Source organism: Acomys russatus, chromosome 6, assembly GCF_903995435.1.
Source record: "Acomys russatus chromosome 6, mAcoRus1.1, whole genome shotgun sequence".
Lineage (NCBI taxonomy): Eukaryota > Metazoa > Chordata > Mammalia > Rodentia > Muridae > Acomys > Acomys russatus.
In genome coordinates, this window is record NC_067142.1 from 88,801,605 (window position 1) to 88,825,615 (window position 24,011).

The 24,011-nt window shown below is 43.7% G+C and overlaps 1 protein-coding gene across 1 annotated transcript in view; it reads right to left on the bottom strand.

Annotated features, from left to right (window-relative positions):
- Positions 1-18,585, bottom strand: part of Cr1l (complement C3b/C4b receptor 1 like) — a 51,502-nt gene extending 32,917 nt beyond the window's left edge. The window contains exons 1-3 of the mRNA XM_051148384.1: positions 18,468-18,585; positions 13,976-14,182; positions 13,274-13,373 (exon numbers count right to left, since the gene is read on the bottom strand). Of these exons, the coding sequence (XP_051004341.1) occupies positions 13,274-13,373; positions 13,976-14,182; positions 18,468-18,585 (425 nt within the window). The remainder of the gene's footprint in view (positions 1-13,273; positions 13,374-13,975; positions 14,183-18,467) is intronic.
- Positions 18,586-24,011: the final 5,426 nt, after the last annotated feature.

Here is a 24,011-nt window from a genome sequence, read left to right on the forward strand (position 1 = left end):
AAAGAGCTATTGAAAGCCAAAGGCTTAAAAATGAAAGAGGAAGTCATTGTAACCTTTCTGAAAGAAGTAGATATAATTGCCCCCTGGTTTGCGGTCTCTGGGCACCTGAATGTGAACTGCTGGGATAAATTGGGCAGAGAATTAGATTTCGCCTGGGAACAGGGGAGCTTAAAAGGAGGAGTCCGCCCCATATGGAGGCTTGTCCGTAGCTGTCTGGAGGACGAGAAGTGCTGTCAGGCAGTTGAGAAATCCTCCGAAGTATTAGAACAGCTACAAGAGAGTAGGTCCGAAGGGGCTTCCAGTGAGAAGGACAAGAAAACACCAGAGGGAGGGCGCCTCTACCCCGACCTCCATGGCCTCATGACAGATGGAGAGTCCTCCTCAAAGAGTAGTTCAGAAGAGGAGGAAAAAATGGAGGAAATGGAGAAGGAGCTTGAGAACCTCATGGCCGAGATGGAGGCATTAGCCAAGAGGCAACACAAAGGAGGGGGAAGGAACAAGAAAGCGGAAGTAGCCACACCCAAGAGCGAGGACTCGCCATCTTGGCACGTCTCTCTGTCCACGCCTCCGCCTTATGCGGACACGTCACCGCTACAGCCATCACATTCTTTGTGCCCAGAAGTATGGAAACAGGCTAGTGCTACTTTTCCCATTTTTGTGGACACCAATAATCAGTGTTACCATGAACCACTAGATTTTAAGGAGCTCAAGAGTCTGGCTGAATCCGTCCAAACTTATGGCCTTCAGGCCTCCTTCACACATGCTCAGCTGGAGCGCCTTGCCAATAAGGCCATGACCCCTGTTGATTGGTTCAGCACGGTAAAAGCCTGCATGTCCATGGGCCAATACTTGGATTTTAAATCTTTTTATCAGGATGTGGCTCAACATCAGGTGGCCCAGAACCAGAGGGCTGGGAATGCAGCATGGGATGTGGATATGCTTATGGGTCAAGGGAGATTTGCCAATGCTCAAACTGGGTATCCTCCCCAGGTCTATGCCCAAATCAACATAATAGCCATTAAGGCCTGGAAGTCCCTACCCAATCGCGGTGAAGTCCGTGGCAATCTGACTAAAATTGTACAGGGCCCTACAGAACCATTCTCCGATTTTGTTGCAAGAATGATGGAGGCTGCGGGCAGGATTTTTGGTGACCCGGACACTGCGATGCCGCTAGTAGAACAGCTCATTTTTGAACAGTGTACCAAGGAATGCAGAAATGCTATTACTCCTTGGAAATCTAAAGGTTTACAAGCTTGGTTGAAAGCCTGTAGAGAACTGGGAGGCCCTCTCACAAATGCAGACCTCACCGTGGCTGTGATGCAAATGGCTAAAGGAAGAGGTAGTACGCCAGGTGCATGCTTCCGATGCGGCAAGCCAGGCCACTTAAAGCATCAGTGTCCAGAAAAAGGTCAAAAAAGGGAGCCCCAAACAGGGCCAGGACTATGTCCTAGATGTAAAAAAGGAAATCATTGGGCTAATGAATGTAGGTCAGTGAAGGACATTAACGGCCAGCCCTTGACTCCAGGATTTGGTGGTGCCCAGCCAAAAAACGGGCAGAGGGGCCCTCGACCCCAGAGCCCTCAAATGTATGGGGCCATGGAGGACAATCAGCAGACCCCTGCACCCAGCTTCAGGCCTCCACACAACCAAGGAGAGCCACGCCGGGGTCTGCAGGACTGGACCTCTGCTGCACCACCAGAATCGTATTGACTCCACAAATGGGGGTGCAGCCAGTGGGCACTGACTTTAGAGGCCCACTACCAGAGAATTCCATGGGCCTTTTAATAGGCCGCTCTTCGTCCACACTCAGAGGTTTGATAGTTCACCCTAGGGTCATTGACAGTGATTATACTGGGGAAGTTAAGATCCTTGTTTCCTCCCCAAGAGGCATAGTTTCCATCTCTCCGGGCGATCGCATCACTCAACTAGTTTTGTTACCAAGCCTACATGGTCAGTTTGTTTCCAAGAAAGCTAATAGAGGGGACCAAGGTTTTGGCTCCTCTGGAGGGCAAGCCATGTATTTGTCATTAGACATGGACAAAAGGCCACTGTTAGAGTTAAAGATCAATGGAAAAGGCATACTCAGTCTGTTAGATATAGGCGCCGATCGTAGTATCATAGCTCGTAAAGATTGGCCTGGAGATTGGCCCTTGCAGGCTTCATCCCAGACCCTTCAAGGCCTGGGATATGCACGTTCACCAGACATGAGCGCTAGAGAATTGCCCTGGCAAGACAATGAGGGCCATAAAGGTGTCATCCAACCTTATGTCCTAGAGCTACCAGTAAGCCTATGGGAAAGAGACCTTTTAAGAGATTTAGACTTTAAATTAACGAATGAAGGTCAATATTCAGTTCAGGCCCAAAACATGATGAAGGATATGGGATGGCATCCCTCCTCAGGTATTGGCAAGACGTTACAGGGGAGAAGGAGTCCAATACAACCACAGGCCAGGCCTTCACGACAGGGTCTGGGTTTTTCTTAGGGGCCGCTGGGGATGATGTACCCATCACTTGGAAAACTGAGGACCCAGTATGGGTTCCTCAGTGGCCCCTGTCCTCAGAAAAATTGAAAGCTGCAAAGGACTTGGTCCTTGAACAGCTTAAGTTAGGCCACATAAAGCCATCTGTTTCCCCCTGGAATACACCAATATTTGTGATAAAAAAGAAGTCTGGGAAATGGCGACTTTTACATGACTTGCGGGCAATCAAGAAACAGATGCAAGTCATGGGACCCATTCAGCGAGGCCTCTCCCTACTGTCTGCCGTGCCTAAAGACTGGCCTCTCATTGTCATTGATATAAAAGATTGCTTCTTTTCCATTCCCCTAAATCAGCAAGACACGGAACGATTTGCATTTACTCTGCCAGCTATTAATCAAGAGCAACCCGATCAATGATACGAGTGGGTGGTGCTTCCACAGGGCACGGCTAACAGTCCCACTGTGTGTCAACTATACGTTGGCAAAGCTATTGAACCTATTAGAAATCATTACCCTAAATTAAAGTGCTTGCATTATATGGATGATATCCTTTTTTCCCATAGAGATGAATTTACTCTGCATGATGCCTTCTCTAGGTTGGTTGAATGCTTGAAAGTACAAGGACTTCATATAGCGCCTGAAAAGGTTCAACAAGAGCAAATGGTCTCCTACCTTGGAGTCCGGATAAGTCCCCAGGAAATTATACCTCAAAAATTGGAAATCAGGAAAGACCATTTACAAACTTCAAATGATTTTCAAAAATTGTTGGGAGACATCAATTGGCTGCGCCCATACCTTAAGATACCCAACTCCCAATTACAACCTTTATATGATATACTTTGTGGGGACCCCGCTCTGGACTCTCCTCGACAACTGACCTTAGAGGGTCGAGAGGCTTTACATAAGGTTGAAACAGGGCTGGCTAAGGCTTGCCTCTGGCGATGTTCGCCTGATCAAGACATTACCCTCTTAATATTTTCTACCTTCCAACAACCGACTGCTGTCCTTTGGCAGCAAGGTCCTTTACAATGGATTCATCCTAGAATATCTATCCAGAAAACCATAGAATACTTTCCTACTGCTGTTGCACAATTAGCACTAGAAGGCATACAGCAATGCATTCAGCACTTCGGGGTACAACCAGAAACCATAGTGACACCCTATACCAGAGACCAAATACAAACATTGTGTGCAAACATCGATGACTGGGCTATTCTGTGATGCACTTTTCCGGGAGACCTCGATAGTCATTATCCTCAACATCCTCTAATACCATTTTTTCAAACACACCCCGTAGTTTTTCCAAAAATTACCAGACGCAAGCCGCTGGCTGGGGCTGCGATTATTTATACTGATGGATCTAAGACGGGATGTGGTTCCTATAAAGTAGATAATGACCCCCCAACTGTTATTCAGTTCCCTCCAGCCTCTCCTCAAACTATAGAGCTCAAGATAGTTACAGAGGTTTTCCATAGGCACTCTATCCCCTTCAATCTTGTATCAGATTCCCAAAATGTAGTTAATCTGGTCTCCGACTTGGAAGCAGTTGGAAAAATTAAAGCTACCAGTCCCATATTCTTTCTCCTGACTAAGCTTCAGAATCTAATATGGACACATACTAGTCCCTTTTTCATCCAGCATATTCGAGCCCATTCAGGACTGCCAGGACCGATGAGTGGCGCTAATACTGAGGTTGACCTTGCTACTCGCAGAATTTTGATCTTCTCATCCATTTTTCAAACTCCCGCTGAAAAGGCCGCAGCCTTTCACTCCTTATATCATGTCAATTCTAAAACCCTACAGATCAAATTTGGCATTACTAGAGAGGCAGCACGGCACAATGTTACCCATTGCCCAAACTGTAGTATTCATCTCCACCCTGTAAGCTTGGGAGTAAATCCAAAAGGCTTACTGCCCTTGAAGATATGGCAAATGGATGTTACCCATATTCCTGAATTTGGAAAGCTGAAGTATGTCCATGCTTCTGTCGACACCTGTTCTGGCATTATTTTTGCTTCGCCCCTATCTGGTGAGAAGGCTCGCAACGTTATCACTCATTGCCTCGAAGCATGGGCCGCTTGGGGAAAACCTCAATTAGTAAAAACTGATAATGGCCCAGGATATACTGCCTCATCCTTCCATTCCTTTTGTTCTCAAATGCAAATCGGCATAAAACATGGCTTACCCTATAACCCTCAAGGCCAGGGTATCATAGAACGTGCTCACCTCACACTCAAGGAATGCCTCTTAAAACAAAAAGGGGGAATTGGGTCTGGTCGCACACCCAAGGACCGAATTTCACTTGCCCTATTTACTTTAAATTTTTTAACCCTGGATGCTGACGGCCGTATGGCGGCAGAACGTCATGCTAATTGGAACCCTACATCCAGGGGACAGGTGAGATGGAAAAACATTCTCACAGGCGAATGGTCCGGACCTGACCCTGTGCTGGCCTGGGCAAGAGGGTCTGTTTGTGTTTTTCCACAGAATCAAAATGATCCCATCTGGGTCCCGGAACGGCTGCTGTGACGGTGCAATCCCGCTGATCCTCCTGCTTCTCCTCCTGATGATAAATCCTGTGACGATGGAGCCCAGATGAGGGATCCTGTCAGCGTTCCCGAAGCCGATGCCTGTGCGACATGACGCACAGGTTTTTCCTAGATTTTTTGGCACCAACCAGAGCCTGGAAGTACCATATATTCCTTATGAAAGGCAGCTTGCCAGTGTTAATGAAAATTTTACTATCACCCTTGTCAGGTGCCCTGTGTTTTCATAGGGTGTCTAATATCTCTTTCTCCCCGAAATGTATCAAGTTGTATAATCAGACAGCTGGATGGTTTGAGAGAAAGCCAGTCCAGTTTAACACCACCAATGCCACTTGGGTGCAAGGTTGGTGGCCCAACATGGAAGATAAAGGAAATGTCACTATCCCACACCAACCTTGGTGGGCTCCCTTCTGTAAGGGAATAAACACCAAGGAGTCCTTTTTTCCTTGGACAGGATGCCAAGCACATAAGGTTAACTGGGCTGTAAGGCTGTATTTTACCTTCTCTCCTTATATTTCTGCCTTTTATAATGCTACTCAGGCTGGTTTTAATTTTACTTATCAAAGTCTTACTCAGGCCCGGGCATCCAATCCATTTGATGTGTGGTTACTTTGTGGTGTTAACGGGAGTTGTTCAGATCTCTCTCCCTTTGTAATGCTTGGAGGAGGCCGAGCAGGCAATGCATCCTTTGGATGGCAGGAGGGTGAAACATTTAAACGTCACGAGACTCACCTCTCCTGGTCAGAACATTAGCTTCAAAGCTACACCAGTCTGCTTATGGCCACCTTTTCTCTGGCTTGTATATAATGGCTCCCTTAGTGATATCTCTACTCTGTCTTGTTCCCCACAGACATGTTTTTATAGCCAATGTTGGGACGGAGAGAACTTTGAATAGCGATGGTCACTCGTGTGCCACATTGGATCCCGGTCCCGGTGGAAGCACCTTCCTCTCTATCTCTGTTTCGCCCAAAACGTGACTTTGGTATCACTGCAGCCATAGTCGCTGCTATCTCTTTGGCAGCCGTCGGCAATTTCTATGGCCTCTACGATCCAAACAGCTCATGCTTTGAATAATTTGTCTGCTTCAGTTGCCACTGCCTTAGACACACAGTCTAGTATTAATAGTAATCTGCGAGGAGGTATTATGATCCTCAATCAGAGAGTGGACTTGGTTCAAGAGCAAGTTGATACCTTGTGGCAACTGGCCCAACTGGGCTGTGAGTGGAAGTTTTCCGGGTTATGCGTAACTTCCGTTCAATATTATAATTTTACCAGAACAGCTAACCTTTCTAAACAACTGTCTAGTCATCTTACAGGAAACTGGTCTCGGGAATTTGACTCCTTGATGACAGATCTACGAACAGCCATTGTTACTGTCAACTCTATCCGAGTGGACATTTCTACTGCAGAAGGCCTTGCCTCCTGGATCCAGCAAGCCATATATCACCTCAAAGAGTGGGCGGGCATGGGCGCCTTAGCCATGGTTCTATTGGTTGCCAGTTGCTTTTGCCTTATGTTCCTACGTCGCTTGATTATGACACGCGACAGAGATCGAGCCCTATCGCACAGGCCTTTTATGCCCTGGAGGCCGGACAGTCCCCCCAGGCCTGGCTGGCAGCCTTTAAGTCCTGAGTAATTGATTTGCAGTGAGCTCCTCTCTCTCCCTCTTTTCCTTCTGTGTGGCCTTTGCACTCGACTGAGCCTAGTTGCCATTGCACGTCGAAAGGCACCCTATATCTGTGTACACCCAGTGGCCATTGTACCCCGCAAGGAAATTATCCATTGCATGCGGGATGGCATTGAGTGTTACCTCCATGTTGGTCCTCAATCGGTTGGTCCAGAGTCATGCTCCAGCCTTGATCGGACCGTTTCTTTTCCATGAGCTCATTGTTCATACAATAAAAAACAGGGGGAACTGTGGAGAGCTGTGAAGTGCCGCGCCCTAACATGGCGCTGGTTTCCGCCTTCCACCATCCCGACGGCGAGCGCTCTCTGGGATAAATAAGACCTTATTTGGCAAGAGGCTGTGCAGGGGTAACTGGCAATCTGAGGACAAGCAGTTCTGCTCTGATGCTGACCAATGAGGAACTATTATGTGGCATGAGCTGACTGGTCCTGGACCAATACTTAAGCTTGACTCTTCCCATCTTCGGGGCCATTCTGCTTAGCAAAATCCTGAGTAAAGATCTAGAGAAGAAGTCTGGTTGTCGGTGTCTTATTTCCGCTGGACGGTGCGGCGCTGACACTGACTGATTTCTAGTTTGCTTCCTTCCTTTCCCGCTTGTTTTCTTCCTCTTCCTTTGGTAGTGTTTATGTCTGACAACTTCGTCCTCACACACTTACTACAGGCTGCCCTTGTGACTGCTCCAAAGCCTACATAAAATATTTTATAGTAATAATAATTCTTAACTAAGGTGGTATGATGGAAGAAAAGGGAACAATGAAACGAGACGAGTTAAATAGGACAGGAAACTGGAGGGTAGAACAGACACAAGAATGTGGGGAGGGTAACTGTCCTAGTTCGTGTCTCCACTGCTGTGACGGAATGTGGGCTCCTGCTATTAAGGTTGAAGTCTGGAGTTTCCAGATAGCCTCTGAGCTCAGTATAAGACAATGGGCTCCCTTTCTCAGTAGGGTTGCCTCTCTGCCTGATCTGGGGAACCCCCAGACCTTCTAAGGACTGGCACATAGCCCTCAAGGAGATTATAAGCCCAACTAGTTCAGCAAATACCAGGGGGTTGCTGGAGATACTACCCTATGCTAGTAAGATGTCTTGGTGTCTTGGCTCTCAATGACCTTTATCTATAGCTGTAGTTCTTCACCCACCCAGAGCACAATTAAGTACTGTGTCACCCCTCTTATGATAGGACTGTGCTGTTATTGCATGTAAATTAAGTATCCCTGACACCCCTACCCCCAGCAAATAAAACACATTCACCCTCAAAACCCCTCCTACTGCCCAAAGTTTATAACGTTCCTGATTCACGAAATAAACACTTGCTCTCTCACTCCATTCCTCCACCTCGGCTGCCCGAGACTATCTATTCAGGAGAAGGATGGGTTCCCTGAGGAATCACCACTGAACGCCCTGGGCTTGGGTGTCATAGGCCTGGCTGCAGAAAGCTTTGGGATTGCCTAGGGCTTGACGTTCAGGCACACGCTGCTGGCTGCTAAGACCTTCCAAGGCTCCCTAGCACAGCAACTACTTAGGCAGCCATAAACCTGCATACTGCCAGAACTACGTGCCCTGGATCCACCTTCTGGTCAGTTTCAGGCTCAGCTACACTCCTGCCATTAATACCAAAGGGCTTTTAACACTGCAGTATCATCACAGGCTTTTAGAACGCCCAAGTTTCCACCGCCATCTGGTACCAGCAACCTCATTTTAAAAGAGCTAACTGTAACATTCGTTGGAAAACTCATTTCCACCTCCCTCTGGTGAGATCAGGAGCCACGCCTGCCTATGGCATGGGTCTCTTTCCCTGAGTGCTCTAATGGTTCCTGAGAGAAACAGAATCTTTATTCCCCCGGGGGTGGGTGGGGTAGCTCTCCTTCCTGTCAGGAAACAAACAGTGCCTGGACTGGCTGACAGTAGAAGAAACACACGCCCATTCCCCTCCCCCCCCCCCAGCAGCCCCAGGAGGGAAACTTAGTTTGACAGCCACGCCACAAGACAGCCCCAAGCTACTACCTGACATGAGACAACAATAGAAGCAAATATGGGGAAAGAATGGGTTTATTTGGCTTACACTTCCACGTTAAGGCCAGCATTGAGGGTAATCAAGGTAGGAACCCAACCAGAACCTAACAGCAGAAACTAAAGCAGAGGCCACAGAGGATGCTGCTTATCGGTTCACTCACCTGTTCACTCAGCCAACTTTTCTATTACTGCACAGGACTACCTGCCCAGGGGTGGCACCACCCAGTCAATAATCAGTCAAGACAATGCTCCAGGGACACGCCCACAGGCCAATCTAATGGAGGCAGTTCCTCCAGGAGCCTCTTCCTTCCCAGCTGTCTCTAGCTTGTCTCAGGTTGACAAAAACTAACGGACATAGTAACTACCACTAAAGACCTTTGGAAAAATCATATGGAAACCTACTACTGTAGAAGTTTTAAATCTATACATATATAAAAGGAGCCCAACTAGTATTACGCTATAGCTGGAGACAATGCCTGTTACAGATACCATAGGATATTACATAAAAAAGCCACAGTGTCAGGTATAGGCTCCCTCTTTTTGAGATACTAATCAGCGGATTCCTATAGATGTACCCTCAAACACAACAGGCTACTAACATTGCTCTTGGTTACCTTTCAGAACTTGTTGGCAAGACCCTATTGCTGAAGACACCACATATTTGAGTCATGGAGCTGAAGAAATCAAATCGGTAGTGACTGGAAGCTTTATCCATATTGGCTAGCTTTCAAAGTATTGAATGATGCAGGTACATTACCATGTGAGAAAAGTCATCAACAGTCTCACAACTATAAACCCTGCAAGCTACAACAAGCACTGGCAGGGGAAGACATGTCCTCTGGTGCAATATTGACACAAATCTTAAAAAATAATATGACTTTCTATTTGGATTTAGGGCCTGCTACACAAGATGGAATTTATACCTGGTACTGTTAACTGAGCCAAAAACCAGAGGTTGGCTAGGTCATGGGCCCTACAGTAGAATCTAATAGTATTATTCTGCTAAAAAACATAGTAATAAATTGCACCGTAGGTTCTTATCTTTATACCCATAGACTCTACTGGTCAATGTCCAGAGAATAAGAACGTATAGAGTAGTCAGCTCTAAATAGGACATCTGTACCCTGAATTCTACACATCTACACCTAAGGCTTCCGCATCAGCATAGAAAGAAGGGCAAAAGGGTTCTAAGAGCCAGAGATCAGGTGTTGCTGGAGGAAGCTGGTCTTCCTTTTGAGAGGCCTTGAGGTTTATAGCTTGGTTCATATGTCTGGCTCGATTTCTGCTTCCTAATGGCCTGTGTGATGTAACCGTTGCCTCCTGCTCCTACCACCATGCCTTCCTACTGCAATGGACCAAACCCTTAAACGATGATCTCAAATTAACCTCTTCCCCAGGTTGCTTCTTGTCAGGATTTGTTTACAGCAATGAGAAAAATCACTAACACACCTCCTACATAATAGATTGCTTTTCTTTGCCCCTTTCAAAATTCACTGTGTTTAAATGATCTCTTTACATTTTGTCTGTCTAGAGTTCTTATAGCTTCAAGATTCTAGATGTTCACTTGCCCTTTATGTTTCAGAAGTTCTCTGTTACACTTAAAAAAATAAGCTTCCTGCCTGTATCTTTCTTATTCGTTCAGAGACTACCAAACTATGCATATTAATATGCTTGATGGTGGCTCAAAATGCTTTCCCATTTTTACTTCATTCATTTTTCCTTCTGTTTGATCAAGCCAAGTACAGAAAATTTTTTCTCTATTCTGTTTTTCATTGTATTCTTTGACTGTGGAATTTGTTCAATACTTCATTAGGTTTCAGTTTTCATTTGTTTCTTTACTGTATTACTGCATTTTCTGTGTTCTCTTGCAGTTTTCCAACCTACTTCCAAAAAGTAATTTGAATTTTTGGTTACGTAATCTGTTGAACTCCACTGTCAGTTACTGCTGCTACAGTAACACGTTTTCCTGGTGAACTGTGGTCCTTTTGCCTATGTATTGCAAACTCATAGATCATGCTTTGCTATACCTTAAAAGGCAGGCATTTCACAAGTCACTGTACTCTAATGGGACCTATGAGTTGGTTTATTGTTGGGGTCGTCAGATATATTGGTCTGTTGCCTACTTTAGAAATGTATGGGATCTTTCATTTCTTTACAGTTGTGTCAACACTTTCTTTTGTCTCCACTTTGGAGATATTTTCATTGGTGAGGCAATATCTCAAAATGGTTATATAATTTGCATTTTGATGACCATAATCCTTTTCTTATAGTCCATTTGTGCATTTTCTTTGGAGAAATGTTTAATCTTTTGTTCATTTTTTGTTTTGTTTTGAAGCAGGGTCCCACTAAGACCTAGCTGGTTTGGAACTCAGTACGTTGATCAGACTGGCCGTGAGTCCAGATATTGCTGCCTCTGTCTCCTGGGTGCTGAGAGTTAAAGCAATCACCACCACACCAGGCTCAAAGACGTATTTCTACTTTTTAATTATGTGTACGTGTGTACATGTGTACGTGTGTACGTGTGTGTGTGTGTAGGCAGTACCAGTGAGGGCCTAAGAGTGATTCAGCTCCCTAGAGCTGTAGTTATAGGCAGATGCAGGGCAATATACACCCTAACAGTGGAGCTATCTCTTCACTTCCCCCTTTGCCTTCTTAAAAACTATTTGTCTTTTCACTGAAGTTATAAAAACTCATATATTGAAAGACCTTTTTTAAATTCTATGCTTTACAAATAGTTTTTCTATTTGTGTTATCTCAAAAATGTTCTTTGATAAGCAAACGTCTTTAACTTTTTGAACCTCTCAAATACCATTTTCATTTGGTTCTTATTAAGAACACAAATTTAAAGGAAAAATTGTCTAAACAAAATAAATAAATAAATAAATGAAAGCTTGGCACCCATTCACACACACACACACACACAAGACAAGAAACTAACATTTATATAATTCCTGACTGTGTCACAGCTCTTCTTGCTCTATGTGTAGTAATATAGACATATATGTAAAAAAATGTTAATGTTTAATAAAAAAGAAAAAATAAAAATTGTTTTTAAAAAAAGAAATAAAAATTAATTTATCTTGAAAAACACAGATTTAGTTCATGTCTTTTTTTCACTTTCTATTTTTTTTAATTTTTTCACAAATACGTTTATATTACTACACCTATATATAATACATGCCCTTTAACTTAATTACTACTTAGAATGAAGTTAAGGCAACACTTCCACTCTATGCTGAGTAATGAGAAATACGAACATCAGCACCATGCTCGATGAGGCCTCATGCCTGATGTGCTCAAACAGGGATTTCTGAGGTTGAACTGAGCTTCCTAAGGGACACACTGACCGCTCAAGCCAGTGTGACATCACTTGGAAAAAGGGTCTTTGCAGACATAATCAAGTTAAAATTAGGATCTTTACAGTGGATCCAACATAACTACCATCACTACACAAATAGGATGCTGAATATAAATACACAGAGAACAACACAGAGTGGAAGCAACCGTGTAGATAGACATAGAAATTCTAGTTGTGCTCTATAAACTTAGGAAGGCCTGGAGCTTCCAGAAGCTAGAGGAGGCAAGAAAGTCCTTCCCCTAAGGACATCAGAGGGAGCAGCGTCCTGCCAGCACCTTATTTTGGATTTCTCTAACTCAGAATAGAACTAGCCATTTTTCTTGTTCAAAAACACTCTGCGGCAACCATTTCAGCAACTGTAGAAACTAATAAAAGCTGTGAATTTAAGGCCTGTGCTTACTCAGGGCTCCCTGGCCTTCTCTTTCTTCTAGCAAAATCCACTCTGGATCTCAGAAGTCTGTGTGCTTAAGACTGCAACATCTTACCCAGTGAATGCCTCACTTTCTATGTACGTTTCCATAGTTCGGAACATCTCCTAAACGCTCACAGATTAAAGGCTCAGTCTCCCAGGCTATGGTCTTTAAGAATCTTTAGGAGGTAGGCCCTAAGGGACAATGTCAGGTCACCAGCAGTGATGCCTTTGGAGAAGATACTGAGGCCATAGCCCCTTCTTGTCTCTCTTTTCTTCATGGCAGCCAGGTGATAAGCCTTCTTTACCCTGGTCCGGCTGCAATGGGCCATCCCACCACAGTCCAAAGCAAGAGAGTCAACTGAACATGAACTGAGACTTCTGTAACTATGAATTAAGATATACTGTTCCTCCTTTTCATTCATTATCTCAATTATTTTGTCATAGTAATGGAAAGATGACACACATGTTCTCTTGCTTATTCAACAGGGATACCACATGTTTCCCACCTAACCATGTTATACTTCTGTTTATTTCAATCAAGAATTAAGCAATTATGTTCAAGCCTTTTAAGGCTAGGCAGCATTCTGATGGTGTGGATTCACTGTCGGGCATTTGCTTAGCATGTTTAAAGCCTTGAGTCCAATCTGTAGCACACAACAAAGCAGAACCAGAAACCAAACCAGGAAGTAATAGATCAGATGTCTTTCCTGAGACCTGACTAGAAGGTAGCACTGCTGCTCTTGAACTCTTGAATGAAGAAATGTTGTTTCCAACTTACCCTAGGTTACAAGTATAATTAATTCTGGATCCGAACTGAAGGTTCGTGTGCACATGCACCATGCCGTTGTCAAGATCTCCAGGGTGTTTACATGATTTACCTGTGAGAAACGAACAGAATTTTGGAACCAAGTAAAGTAAACTAAGCTTTCCTTAACTTACGAATTTCTAGCTTATCTATAATTTACTGTAGAGAGTATATATAATTTTAATATTTCACAGGTTTTGCCACTCTGAGAATACTCATCAGACATTATATCCAACAGAACTCCCTTCCAAGTTCTTTCTCATTTTCACATAGTGACTCCCAAAACACGGACATTTCATTTGTTACCAAAGCGTTCTTCTAAGCATTGCAATCCACAGGCCTCAGAGTCTAAGTTTTTCATCTCTTAGTCATTAAACACACTTTTCTTCGCTTCAGAATCATTAATTACTTAGTGACATTTATACAAAGTTGGACACCCTAAGTGAAATATCCTGGGGATATTTTCCCTTAATCACGCCCTGTGACAGTCATTCTCATTAAACTTGTTCACAGTCAAGACAGACACACGAGTACAAATACACGACCTACAGGAACGGCCGCATATACTCCACACCTTAGACAAGATTATTAATGATATGGCATCAGCTAAAATGTAGAGAAGCTGAAGCCGGCTCTATGACTCATCACCAAGGAGCATCCGCCACAGTTACTCACGTATACACTCATCTTCAGCATTTGTCCAGACTGAGCTCTGTTGGCAGGTGATGAAGAACTGCTTCTTGAGATATCCTGGGCGGCACTCATACTTCAGAGATGTTCCAATGGCAAACTCAGATTCATCAGTTTGATTGATAAGCTTGGCAAATGGAAACGGCCCTGGGGCGTCGCACTGGCCTGAGAATGAGACACCGCAACATTTCCCTTAATGGAAGAACCTGAATTGCCCCTTGCCATTCGCAGCTCTGCGAACAGCTCTAAGGGCCTGAGAGCCTCCTCTCTGGCGTTCAGGAATGGATCAGCACTTTGGCCAAAGAGGAGAAGGAAAAAAAAAATTCAAAAACTAAAACTGTATTTCATTTTGTTAATGTATTTTCTGATATATGTTTTGATTTAACTTCTATACTCAAGTTATTTTTCTTGACGCTTAGCAAGATTAACTTAATTGCCAGCTAAGGTCAAATAATATGTAATCAATAATTATCTGTTGGCAAAAAAATCACTTTAATTTAGCTTCGGAAATATTATATTTTTTGTTATGACTTCTTTTCCTTCTAATATTCCCAATTAATTAATTCCAATTATAAGGAGTAGATTGAGGCATACAAAAAATTCTGAGCAACATGTTTCCAGCTGTTTTTGAAAGCGACTGCATCTTGTTTTGCACAAGGTCAGCTTTGGTAACTCTACTATGTATGCTAGTACAAAATTCTTTTACATACTTCCTGATTTTCATGGGTCTGTTTATTCTATTATATGCTAAAAAGCCATGTTCAAATATTCCAATTTAATGTATACTTGTCTATTTCTGTTCATTATGCCAATCTTTTATTTTATATATCATTAGAACATCCAAATTTAAATTATATTCCCTGAAAGATTAATTTTTATCATAATAAAATATCCCTAATTTTCCACTTAAAAGATCTTGCTTCATGTACTATTTATTTGTGAAATAAAACTAAACAGAATAGCATATTAAATACCCAACATATCAATTGGTTTATTTGATAGTGTGTGTGTGTGTGTGTGTGTGTGTGTGTGTGTGTGTGTGATGTGCATGCGTCTATACATGGTTCTGCATTTGTGTGATTGCAGATGCATATGCATGTTTAAGGTGATGATAGAAATTATATTTTATTACCCCTTTAGCTTTCTCATTGAAGCAGGGTCTGCCACTGAAACCCAGAACTTGTGCTTTGGCTAGTCCTGCGAGCCAGCTTGCTCTAGGCATCTCCTGCCTATACCTTTGGAGGCTGGAATTACAGGTGGGCTGTCACACTCACCCAGCACCCTGTTTTCACTAACTACAGATTGACTTAACTTTTTAGAATCTATAATTGTATGCAATTATCATATAAATGTCAGTCTTTATTTTCTCTTTGGTCAAGCTTTACAAAGTATAGTTACTTTGAGAGTCACCTAAGTTGCATTTATTTCATTGCTGAGAAATATTCAATTAGATAAATAGATGTGTCATAATTTAACAACACTTTTATTATTTCCCCTTACTGTCAATTGTCAGTAATGCAGCTGGAGAGATGACTCAGCAGTTAAGAGTGCTTTCTGGTCTTCCAAAAGACCTAGCTTCGATTTCCAGCACCTCTGGGTGCTGCGTGCATATAACGCACAGACATGCGTGCAGGCAAACACTAACATAGGTAAAATAAATACATGAAATCTAAAGAAGACAAAACAAACCATCCGGCTATGAAAACTAATATAGATAGATGTCTTGATTAGGCACAGATATTTTTTTAATTTACTATTTATATATTTATTTATTCTGACTGCAGTTTCTCCTCCCTCCTCTCCTACTAGTCCCTCCCTACGAGGGCACAGATTCTTATTTTTCTTAAGTAAAAACATGGGAATAAAACACCCAGTCATGTGATAGGAATTTTTTTGAGATACTGCCGAGCCGCTTTCCACCTGTAGTGGTACTGTTTTATCTGCTGGTGAACAGCACACGGCAATTTAATTCCTTTACGTACTGCTAACAACTGGTGTGATGAGCCTTGCTTTTCAGCTGTTCCCTGTGTACTGCTATCTTATTGTGGTTCTTCTTGTCCCGGATGGCATTACCTACATCCCATGTCCCATCTGAGGCACTGGCCGATTCATCCTGAGTCATTAGTGCTGTGAGCTCACGGCCACTTCCATGACGTTGCTAGAGTGTATGCTGTCAACCTGATCTGCACTCTGCTCCCATTGTGCACACTTTACCTTCAGTGGAGAGATTCTGCACAGATTTTGCTTAAGCAATTTTATCAGCTAAAGCAAGGAGCATACAATAAAAAGTAAACTTATAAATGCGGTATGCGTATTTAAAGAATGTCATACAAATAGAATAATCATTTATTTATTATTATTAAAAGTTGTTGCTTTAAGTTTTGGGTTTTTTTTTTGGAGGGGGTGTTTTGTTTTGTTTTGAGAGAGGCTTTCTCTGTGTAGCCCTCGCTGTCCTGGAACTCACTCTGTAGACCAGGCTGGTCTCAAACTCAGAGGTCCACCTATGTCAGTCACTCAGAGTGCTGGGATTAAAGACGTGCCTTGCCATCACCTGGCTTCAAATAAGCTTTTTAAATACTTTGCAAGACATAACAATTTAATATCATTAGCTAAATTGTGTGATAAAATATTATCACAGATTTTGTTAATAGTAGTGAGTATAAAGCTGTATTTCAACCAGTAGTCTTTTTATTTTATTTTATTATGGTTTTTCAAAACAAGGATTTTATGTGTAGCCTTGGCTATCCTGGACTTGCTTTGTAGACCAGGCTGGCCCCAAACTCACAGAGACCCACCTGCCCCTGCCTCCCGGAGTGCAGGGATTACAGATGTGTGCCACCACGCCCGGTTTCAACTAGTATTCTTGATACTTTCTGGATTTTTGTTGCATGTGGTGGTTTTCATCTGACAGCACTTCTTCTGGGTGCCTTTCACATACAATTTATGTGTGTGCATCGTTGGGCAAGTAAACGGGTGGTCAGTGCAAGCACCTTATTTTCTGGAATTAGCCTTGCTATAATCTTCAGTGAATATTTCTGATGTGCAGGACATATTGGAAGTTGCTTTTCTAAGTGAGGTTATCTTTGCTAATATTACATTATATACCCCATAAATCACACATCCTAGAATATGGAAACCGAGCTGCCTCATGAAGCACAGGAAACAGCCCATAACTTACCTTCTTTGTCTCGTTATCTTCAGGAAGCAGAGTTAACAGAACGGAGCCTACAGAAGTTATGAGAGATACTATACAGAAGTGTCTCAGGGCACGCCAGACATCCAGCTCCAGCGGTATTCTAGTAACACGGAACTATTGTGCCATCTTACAGCCCTGACTGTGGTTTAAACAGATAAGCCTGAGAAGAAAGCACATTCTACTGTTGCTGCTGGATTCTACACTTGCCGGTTATGCTGGTATTGCTGAGCTCTGCTATGTCCTTACTGTTTGTCTGCCTGTTACATCGGACTAGTTCTGGTAGGGGGTACCAACTCTAAGTGCATTCTTTCACTTCCGCTCACAGGTCTGCCCGTTTTTGCTTCATACAATTGGATAACGCTGTCAGAGGCACACATGTGAGTCCAGCAGAAAAGCTGAAACCCCGAGTTGAGCAAAAATACTTTAGACTGTCAATGAGTCTAAATAATGCAAAAGACTTCAAGGAAGTCTTTCTCTAATAAAGTTATGACTGAAGAGGACGGGAAATTAGAACTTCCATAATGGGTAAAAAGGGCACTCTGTCTTGTGCTTAACCACCACTTAAGTGCAATACGCAAATTCCACAGTCTTTTCTATTTGAAAATATTTCATTGCACCCTGGGGCTTCCTTGCTCTTCAACCCACAACCTGGGGTGGGAGTGGCAGGCTGTTCTGTAAAGCGGGACTCATGTGAGTTAATTTGGGGTGGGACATAAAGTACATAGTCCCAGGACAAAACCGTTTTCAACTGATGACTGCATCCCTAGGGCTGTCTATCTAGGCTTTCGGAGCAAATGCATAGGTAATGTCTCCAAGATAGAAATGAATTAAGCAGCAAGACCTGGGTTAGACACTTGACAACACCAAGTAAATAGCAACACCACAAAAAGCCTCTGTCTCTCCATTTCACAGATGAGGAACACGCAAGCATATTAACTTTCCTCACAACCAAATTCTAGGATTAGAAATTGAATCTCTCAGACTTACGCATCACCGCCACTCCTACCCCCACCCGCTTCCTTCACTACAACTGGCTCTACACTCAGGGTAGACAAGTACCCTGTACATGTAATAAAGACAAACAGGTGGGAGACCAAGCGTTCCTGCCGGCTGAGTACAACCCAAGATCTAAGTTGAGAGTGCTCCACACCCACCCATGGGAAAGGAGCGCTGGGCGCCCACAGGGACGCCAGATCAGCTTTGGAGCCGGTGCTGAGCGCATTTACTGGGGATTCCTGTGAACCGTGCCTGCGAGCCTCCCCGGGCCTCTCCGCGGCTCACCTAACGTAGAAGGCGCCAAGAACAGTAGCAGGAACGCCAGCTGGACTCCTCCACGGCAGGAGGCTACAAGGCGCCACACAGGGCCCAGAGACTCTGAGCTCGGAGAAGAGACCTTCATTCTCTCCTCACTGATCTCAAGTACAGCAAAGCGAGGAGGAAGGCAGCCCCACCCAGAGTGCGGGAAATGGCGCTGAGTTCCGGAGTAAAGCCTTTGACCGCAGCTTCCCCTTGTTGGGCGGGGTCTTGTTTACCCCGTGTTCCTAGGGTTTCAGGGGAATTTCTTCTAGGAGATCGGGAACTCAGGAACTGGATCAAAAGCCAGCACGTCAGCTACGGGAGGTTTTCCATTTGTAAGCACCTTCCGTACTAAAGAAAGCAAGGCATTGTGGGAATTTGGTTTGCATATACCCCTCCCTTACTCTTTTTTTTTTTTTTTTTCCAAAAAATTCTCAAGGGTGGAGCCTAACGCTAACCTGTAGCTGTTTTTAAAACAGTGAGCCAACAGTTGCAGGCTCTATTTAGTGTACAGAGTAAGAATTTATCTCCTTATGATGAATTCAGATGCATCGTGCTGCTAGAATCAAAAAAGTTAAAGCAGTGAATTAATCAGACATAAATTTTATAAATATTTAGACGTAAAACCCACAGCTCTCATATTAAAAGGAGTAAGAGTTTATTCTGGAGCCGTTTTGAGTGATCGTAGGGCTGAAACAATGATTTAGGCTACCCCAAATTCCATGTTCCAACGTGGAAGCAGTTTCGCAGAGTTTTTACGGTTTTACAGAGCAGAGAAAGACATAAATCAAGACAGGTATAAAATACGTTGGTGGGTACATCAGAGAAGCAGCTATGTCAAGATGGGGGAAGCTTCGTTACAGGCGCGCTGATGGCACGCAGGCTTGGTATTGCCTTCTAAGTCAATAGATTCTAAAAGGTTGTTTGTGGGTTTTTTGGGTTTTTTGTTTGCTTGTATCTGAGTTAGCCCAAGATGAGCCTCTGGACCTGCAACATTACAGTCTCCCCACAGCACTGAAATTCTAATCAGCCATTCAGTCTCTGCAGAAACATAACTTTCAGGAATTTTCTTTCATAGCCAAATGCAGTTTATTTCCAGACATTTTTGTTCACAAATACACAATGGTATTCAGACTAGATTAGGAAAATGCCGTAGTGAATGGAGGAGACAAGCCAGGAGGCCACTAAGATCCCAGAAATGGAATAAACAGGGTTTGTACTAGATTTAAATTCCTTTCTTAATAATTATGATGAGAAAAAGAAAGGAAGGGAGAAACAAAGGAAAGAAGACACAGAGCGCGCGCGTGCGCGCGCGCGCGCACACACACACACACACACACACACACACAGAGACAGAGAGAGAGAGAGAGAGAGAGAGAGAGAGAGAGAGAGAGAGAGAGAGAGAGAGACCCCACTTAGAGATGGGGCGGTGGTGCTTATTGAAATAACAAATACAGAGGGCCAAGTTTAGGGGACAGGGTTAGGATTCAAAGATTCTAAGAGAGAAGTGAAGCATGTGAGCAAAAATGTCCCCATTTTGTTTTCAGAACCTGTTGTGCTCTAGAAGGCAGGAAAGACTTTGCTGATTAAATTGAATCAAAAGCAGTGAAGTGAGGAGGTAACCCTGACTATTCAGGTGAGCTTGATGACACCATCGAGACTTAGAAAAACCTGGTACGAGGTCAGAGGGGGGCATAATGGGGACGGAGGTCGAAGTTGCTGCCTCTACAGGGTGGAAGGAGTGTAGACTCTTCCCTGGAGCTTTCAGATGGAGCCAGTCCTGCAGGCACTTTGGATTTAGCACTGTAAGAGTCTTTTAGAATTTGTTATCCTCAAAAAAACAAAGAAGAAGCTAGATTGTAGTTAAGTGGATTCAGTTCCTCAAGTTATCTTACACCACAGCTATCAGGACAGGCTGCTGGTTCTGACATTGCCTGGGGCTCACCGCTTAGCACCCACTTTCTTCTTTCAGCCCTTGGTGGGTTATTTCACCAATGTTCCCCTTATCTCAGCCCTCACTGGCTTCAAAGGCTACAGAAACATATTTTTCACATACTTGACCTCACAGTTCTTTAACTTAGCTTTGCCTACGATCTTGTCCTCCACTCTACTATGCCACCAACGCCCATGAGGATATTCTGGAGCTGTCACTAGGACGGTACCCTTCCCATAAGCTCAACTATCCCACTTGTCGCTGTTAATTTAATGGCATAACCTAATAAGTGTTTATTATCAGGCTACAGTTATTACGGTGGTAGTATCTCACTTCCTATTATAATCAAATAAGACACAGACATGGGATGGAAAGATGGCTCAGTGGTTAAGAGCACTGCCTGTTCTTCCAAAGGACCTGGGCTCAATTCTCGCACCCACATGGCAGCTCACAACTGTCTGTAACTCCAAGATGTGACACCCTCACACCAATGCACATAAATTAAAAATAAAATAATACATATATATATAAAGACACAAGCACATGTTATATTTTAGAACAGCCTTGGTTTACCTGGGACAGGGCAGATATTAATCCCCTAAACTAACCTTTCATTATCTCCATCCTATGCCATTTGTTTCTAACAATTTCTATTTGGGCTACCTCCCATCCAGAATCCCAGAACACTTGATGAGGTTGTTCATCTAAGCCTTTATTTCTCTGTGGAACATCAGAGTTCCTCCTCTTGGCACACGTGGCTTTTTCCTATCCTGTGCAGACCCTCTTCCTCCTCCTCCTCCTTTTCTTCCTCTTCCTCTTCTTTCTCCTCCTCTGGTAACCCTCTCCTTCCTTTCCAGGGTCCTATTTTCCCAAAGCCAGAGAACTTTGGCCACACCTACCCCATTCTGCCTGCCCAGGTTAGGCCTTTAAATCAGCCAATCAGGAATCATGTCTTAGGGAAGGTTAACCAGCAATACTTGGGGTATGTGGCAGTTTGCTTGTAAACAGTAAGAATCCTGGGGTGGAGGTGGGGGTGGGGAAGTTTAGCAAATAGGAAGCACCAGACCATACTCCAATACCAACCTTTTGCCCCCACCCCCCACCCCCCACGAAACAGCGTTTCTCTGTGTAGCCTTGGCTGTCCTTGATTCACTTTGTAGACCAGGCTGGCCTCGAACTTACAGAGCTCTGCTGGCCCCTGCCTTCCCAAGTGCTGGGATCACTGGTGTGCACAGCAGCAACTCTCTATCCCACGCACATAACCACAAGTCCTACCTTCTAGTTCACCCCCAGTGTCCTGATTCTTGCAGTCTCTCCCTCACAGCACCTATAAACTCCCGGACCTGCCGCAGCTGGCCTCTTGCTGGTTAGGTTTGTGCTACGTTGTAGCAGTCACCATTCTGATACACCTTCACTTACAGTATTGGACAAAACAACACAAAATTAAATTATTATTTTGGCTGCATTGATGTCAAACTGAATGTGGCTAGAGAAAAATAAACAAATGATAGTGACTAGTCTTACTTTAATGGCAACTCATTTCATTTAGATCTGTATGCTAGGAAAACAACACATTAAGTGATACCGCCTTCTGGTTAAGAAAACAAAATACCTGGCCTGGATAGAGACCTAACATTCCAGCTGGACAAGATCAATCACCTGACCAAGAGACCACCTCTAGGAAGGGAGGCTCATCTTAAGCCATGCTAAAGAGATAAGTAGAAGGGGTTCTTGGTATGGATTCGAAGCTTACTGCCTATATTCTCCTTGGCTGGTCCCTTAGTTTGAGGAGGACCCCAGGACCCAGATCTGCCTGTCATAAAATTCTTCTTGTAGGTTTCCAGGACCCTGTGGGTCCTACTATTTCCCCATTCTTCCATGCTACTCTCACCTAAAGTCTCAATAGGATGTCCTCTCCTCTGACCCACTTTCTTGGTAAGTAAAGTTTTTCATGGTATATATCCTTTGGACTACTGTTTTGATTTAAGTTAAGACCTAGCCGATGAACAGGACATTCTCCACCGTTGAGTGGAGAGTGAGATCTGACTCTCACATGAACTCTGGTGCCCCTTTTCTGACCATGTCCCCTGGATGGGGAGGCCTGGCGGTACTCAGAGGAAGGATAGCAAGTTACCAAGAAGAGACTCGATATTCTAAGAGCATATATAGGGGGAAGAGGTCTCCCTCAATCACAGACATGGGGGAGGGGAGAAGGGGGGAAATGGGAGGGAGGGAAGAATGGGAGGAAACAGGGGAAGGGCTAGCAATCGAGATGTAATATGAATAAATTAATAAAATTTAAAAGAAAAAAAAGAGAGATAAGTAGAAAAATTAACACTTTAATGAGAAACTGTGCTTTTTCTTCCCAAAATTCCTACCCCCTACTGTAGTCTTTTACAGAGTACAGATTTGTTGCTTTGTAAGTCACCAACTTTTCTGAAACCCACCAAAAAGAATAACTTCACTTTTCTTTCATCTTTTTTGTTAGTTTTTTTACATCTTAACATTATTTATTTATTTATTTCCATTTCTTCTTACTCTTATGTGTATGGATTTGTTTGGTTTTTTTTTTTATGCTTGCATACATGTTTGCCTGTGTACTACCTATGGGCAGTGCTCACAGGGGACAGAGGGTTCAGAGCTCCTGGCATTGGAGTTGCAGTTGTTAGCATTGTGTGGGGATTGGGAATTGAACCCTAGTCTTCTGGAAAAGCAGCCAGTACTTCTACTACCAGGAAGTCATCTCTCCAGCTCCTCTTTTCTAAGCATATTTTCCCTAGCACTTTAGGCTTCCCAAACATTTTGTGTCTCAGCCCTTCCCCTGACCCCGTGACTGCTTGCCACCACACATGGCTCACTGCCATGCTGGCTTAACGTAAGTGGCATTTTTTGTTTTTTGTCTTGTTTTGTTTTTCTTCATTTTCCTCCTCTGAGAAACTGCTGAGATTTACAATTTGCAGGGCCTGGGTTCAAAAGTACAGTAAAATTGCCCTTGATCTCTTTTATTCCATTCGTAAATTATTTTTTTAATGAACTAAGAACTTAAAGAGGGAACCCGATTTCCCAAGTTTCATTTGGTGATCACAAAGGCAGTTTCCTAATTTTTGGTAACATTTGCTTGGTGTCCCCACTGTTGTTTAGTCAATTTACTATTTCATTATAAATGACTTCCACGAGAATTGTAGTGTGTTTCGCTGCCTGCAGCTTTGGCCTCAACACACCAGATACCAGTAGTTCCCTCCTCCAGCATTAGGCACCACCATGACGCTAGACAAAACCACCCCACCTAAGAACCACTGAGGTAGATTACTCCTACCCAAAGTTCCAAAGCTGGGCAGACAATGCAGGTTTTCTCATCTGCTCAATGTTATATATAAAATTAAAGGCAGGTGATAGAATACAAGGTACCAGGCAGCTATTATATTATACAGAGTTTATTAAAGGAGCATGGGAGGAGAAGGAAAGGAGGAAGGGGTACCCCCAGAGAGAGAGAGAAAGTAGAGAAAGAAAGAGTAGAAAGAGAAAGGGGGGAAGAGAGAGTGGAGAGAGAGACCACATGGAGGGTCTGTCATTTATATGGCCCTGGGCAGGGCCAC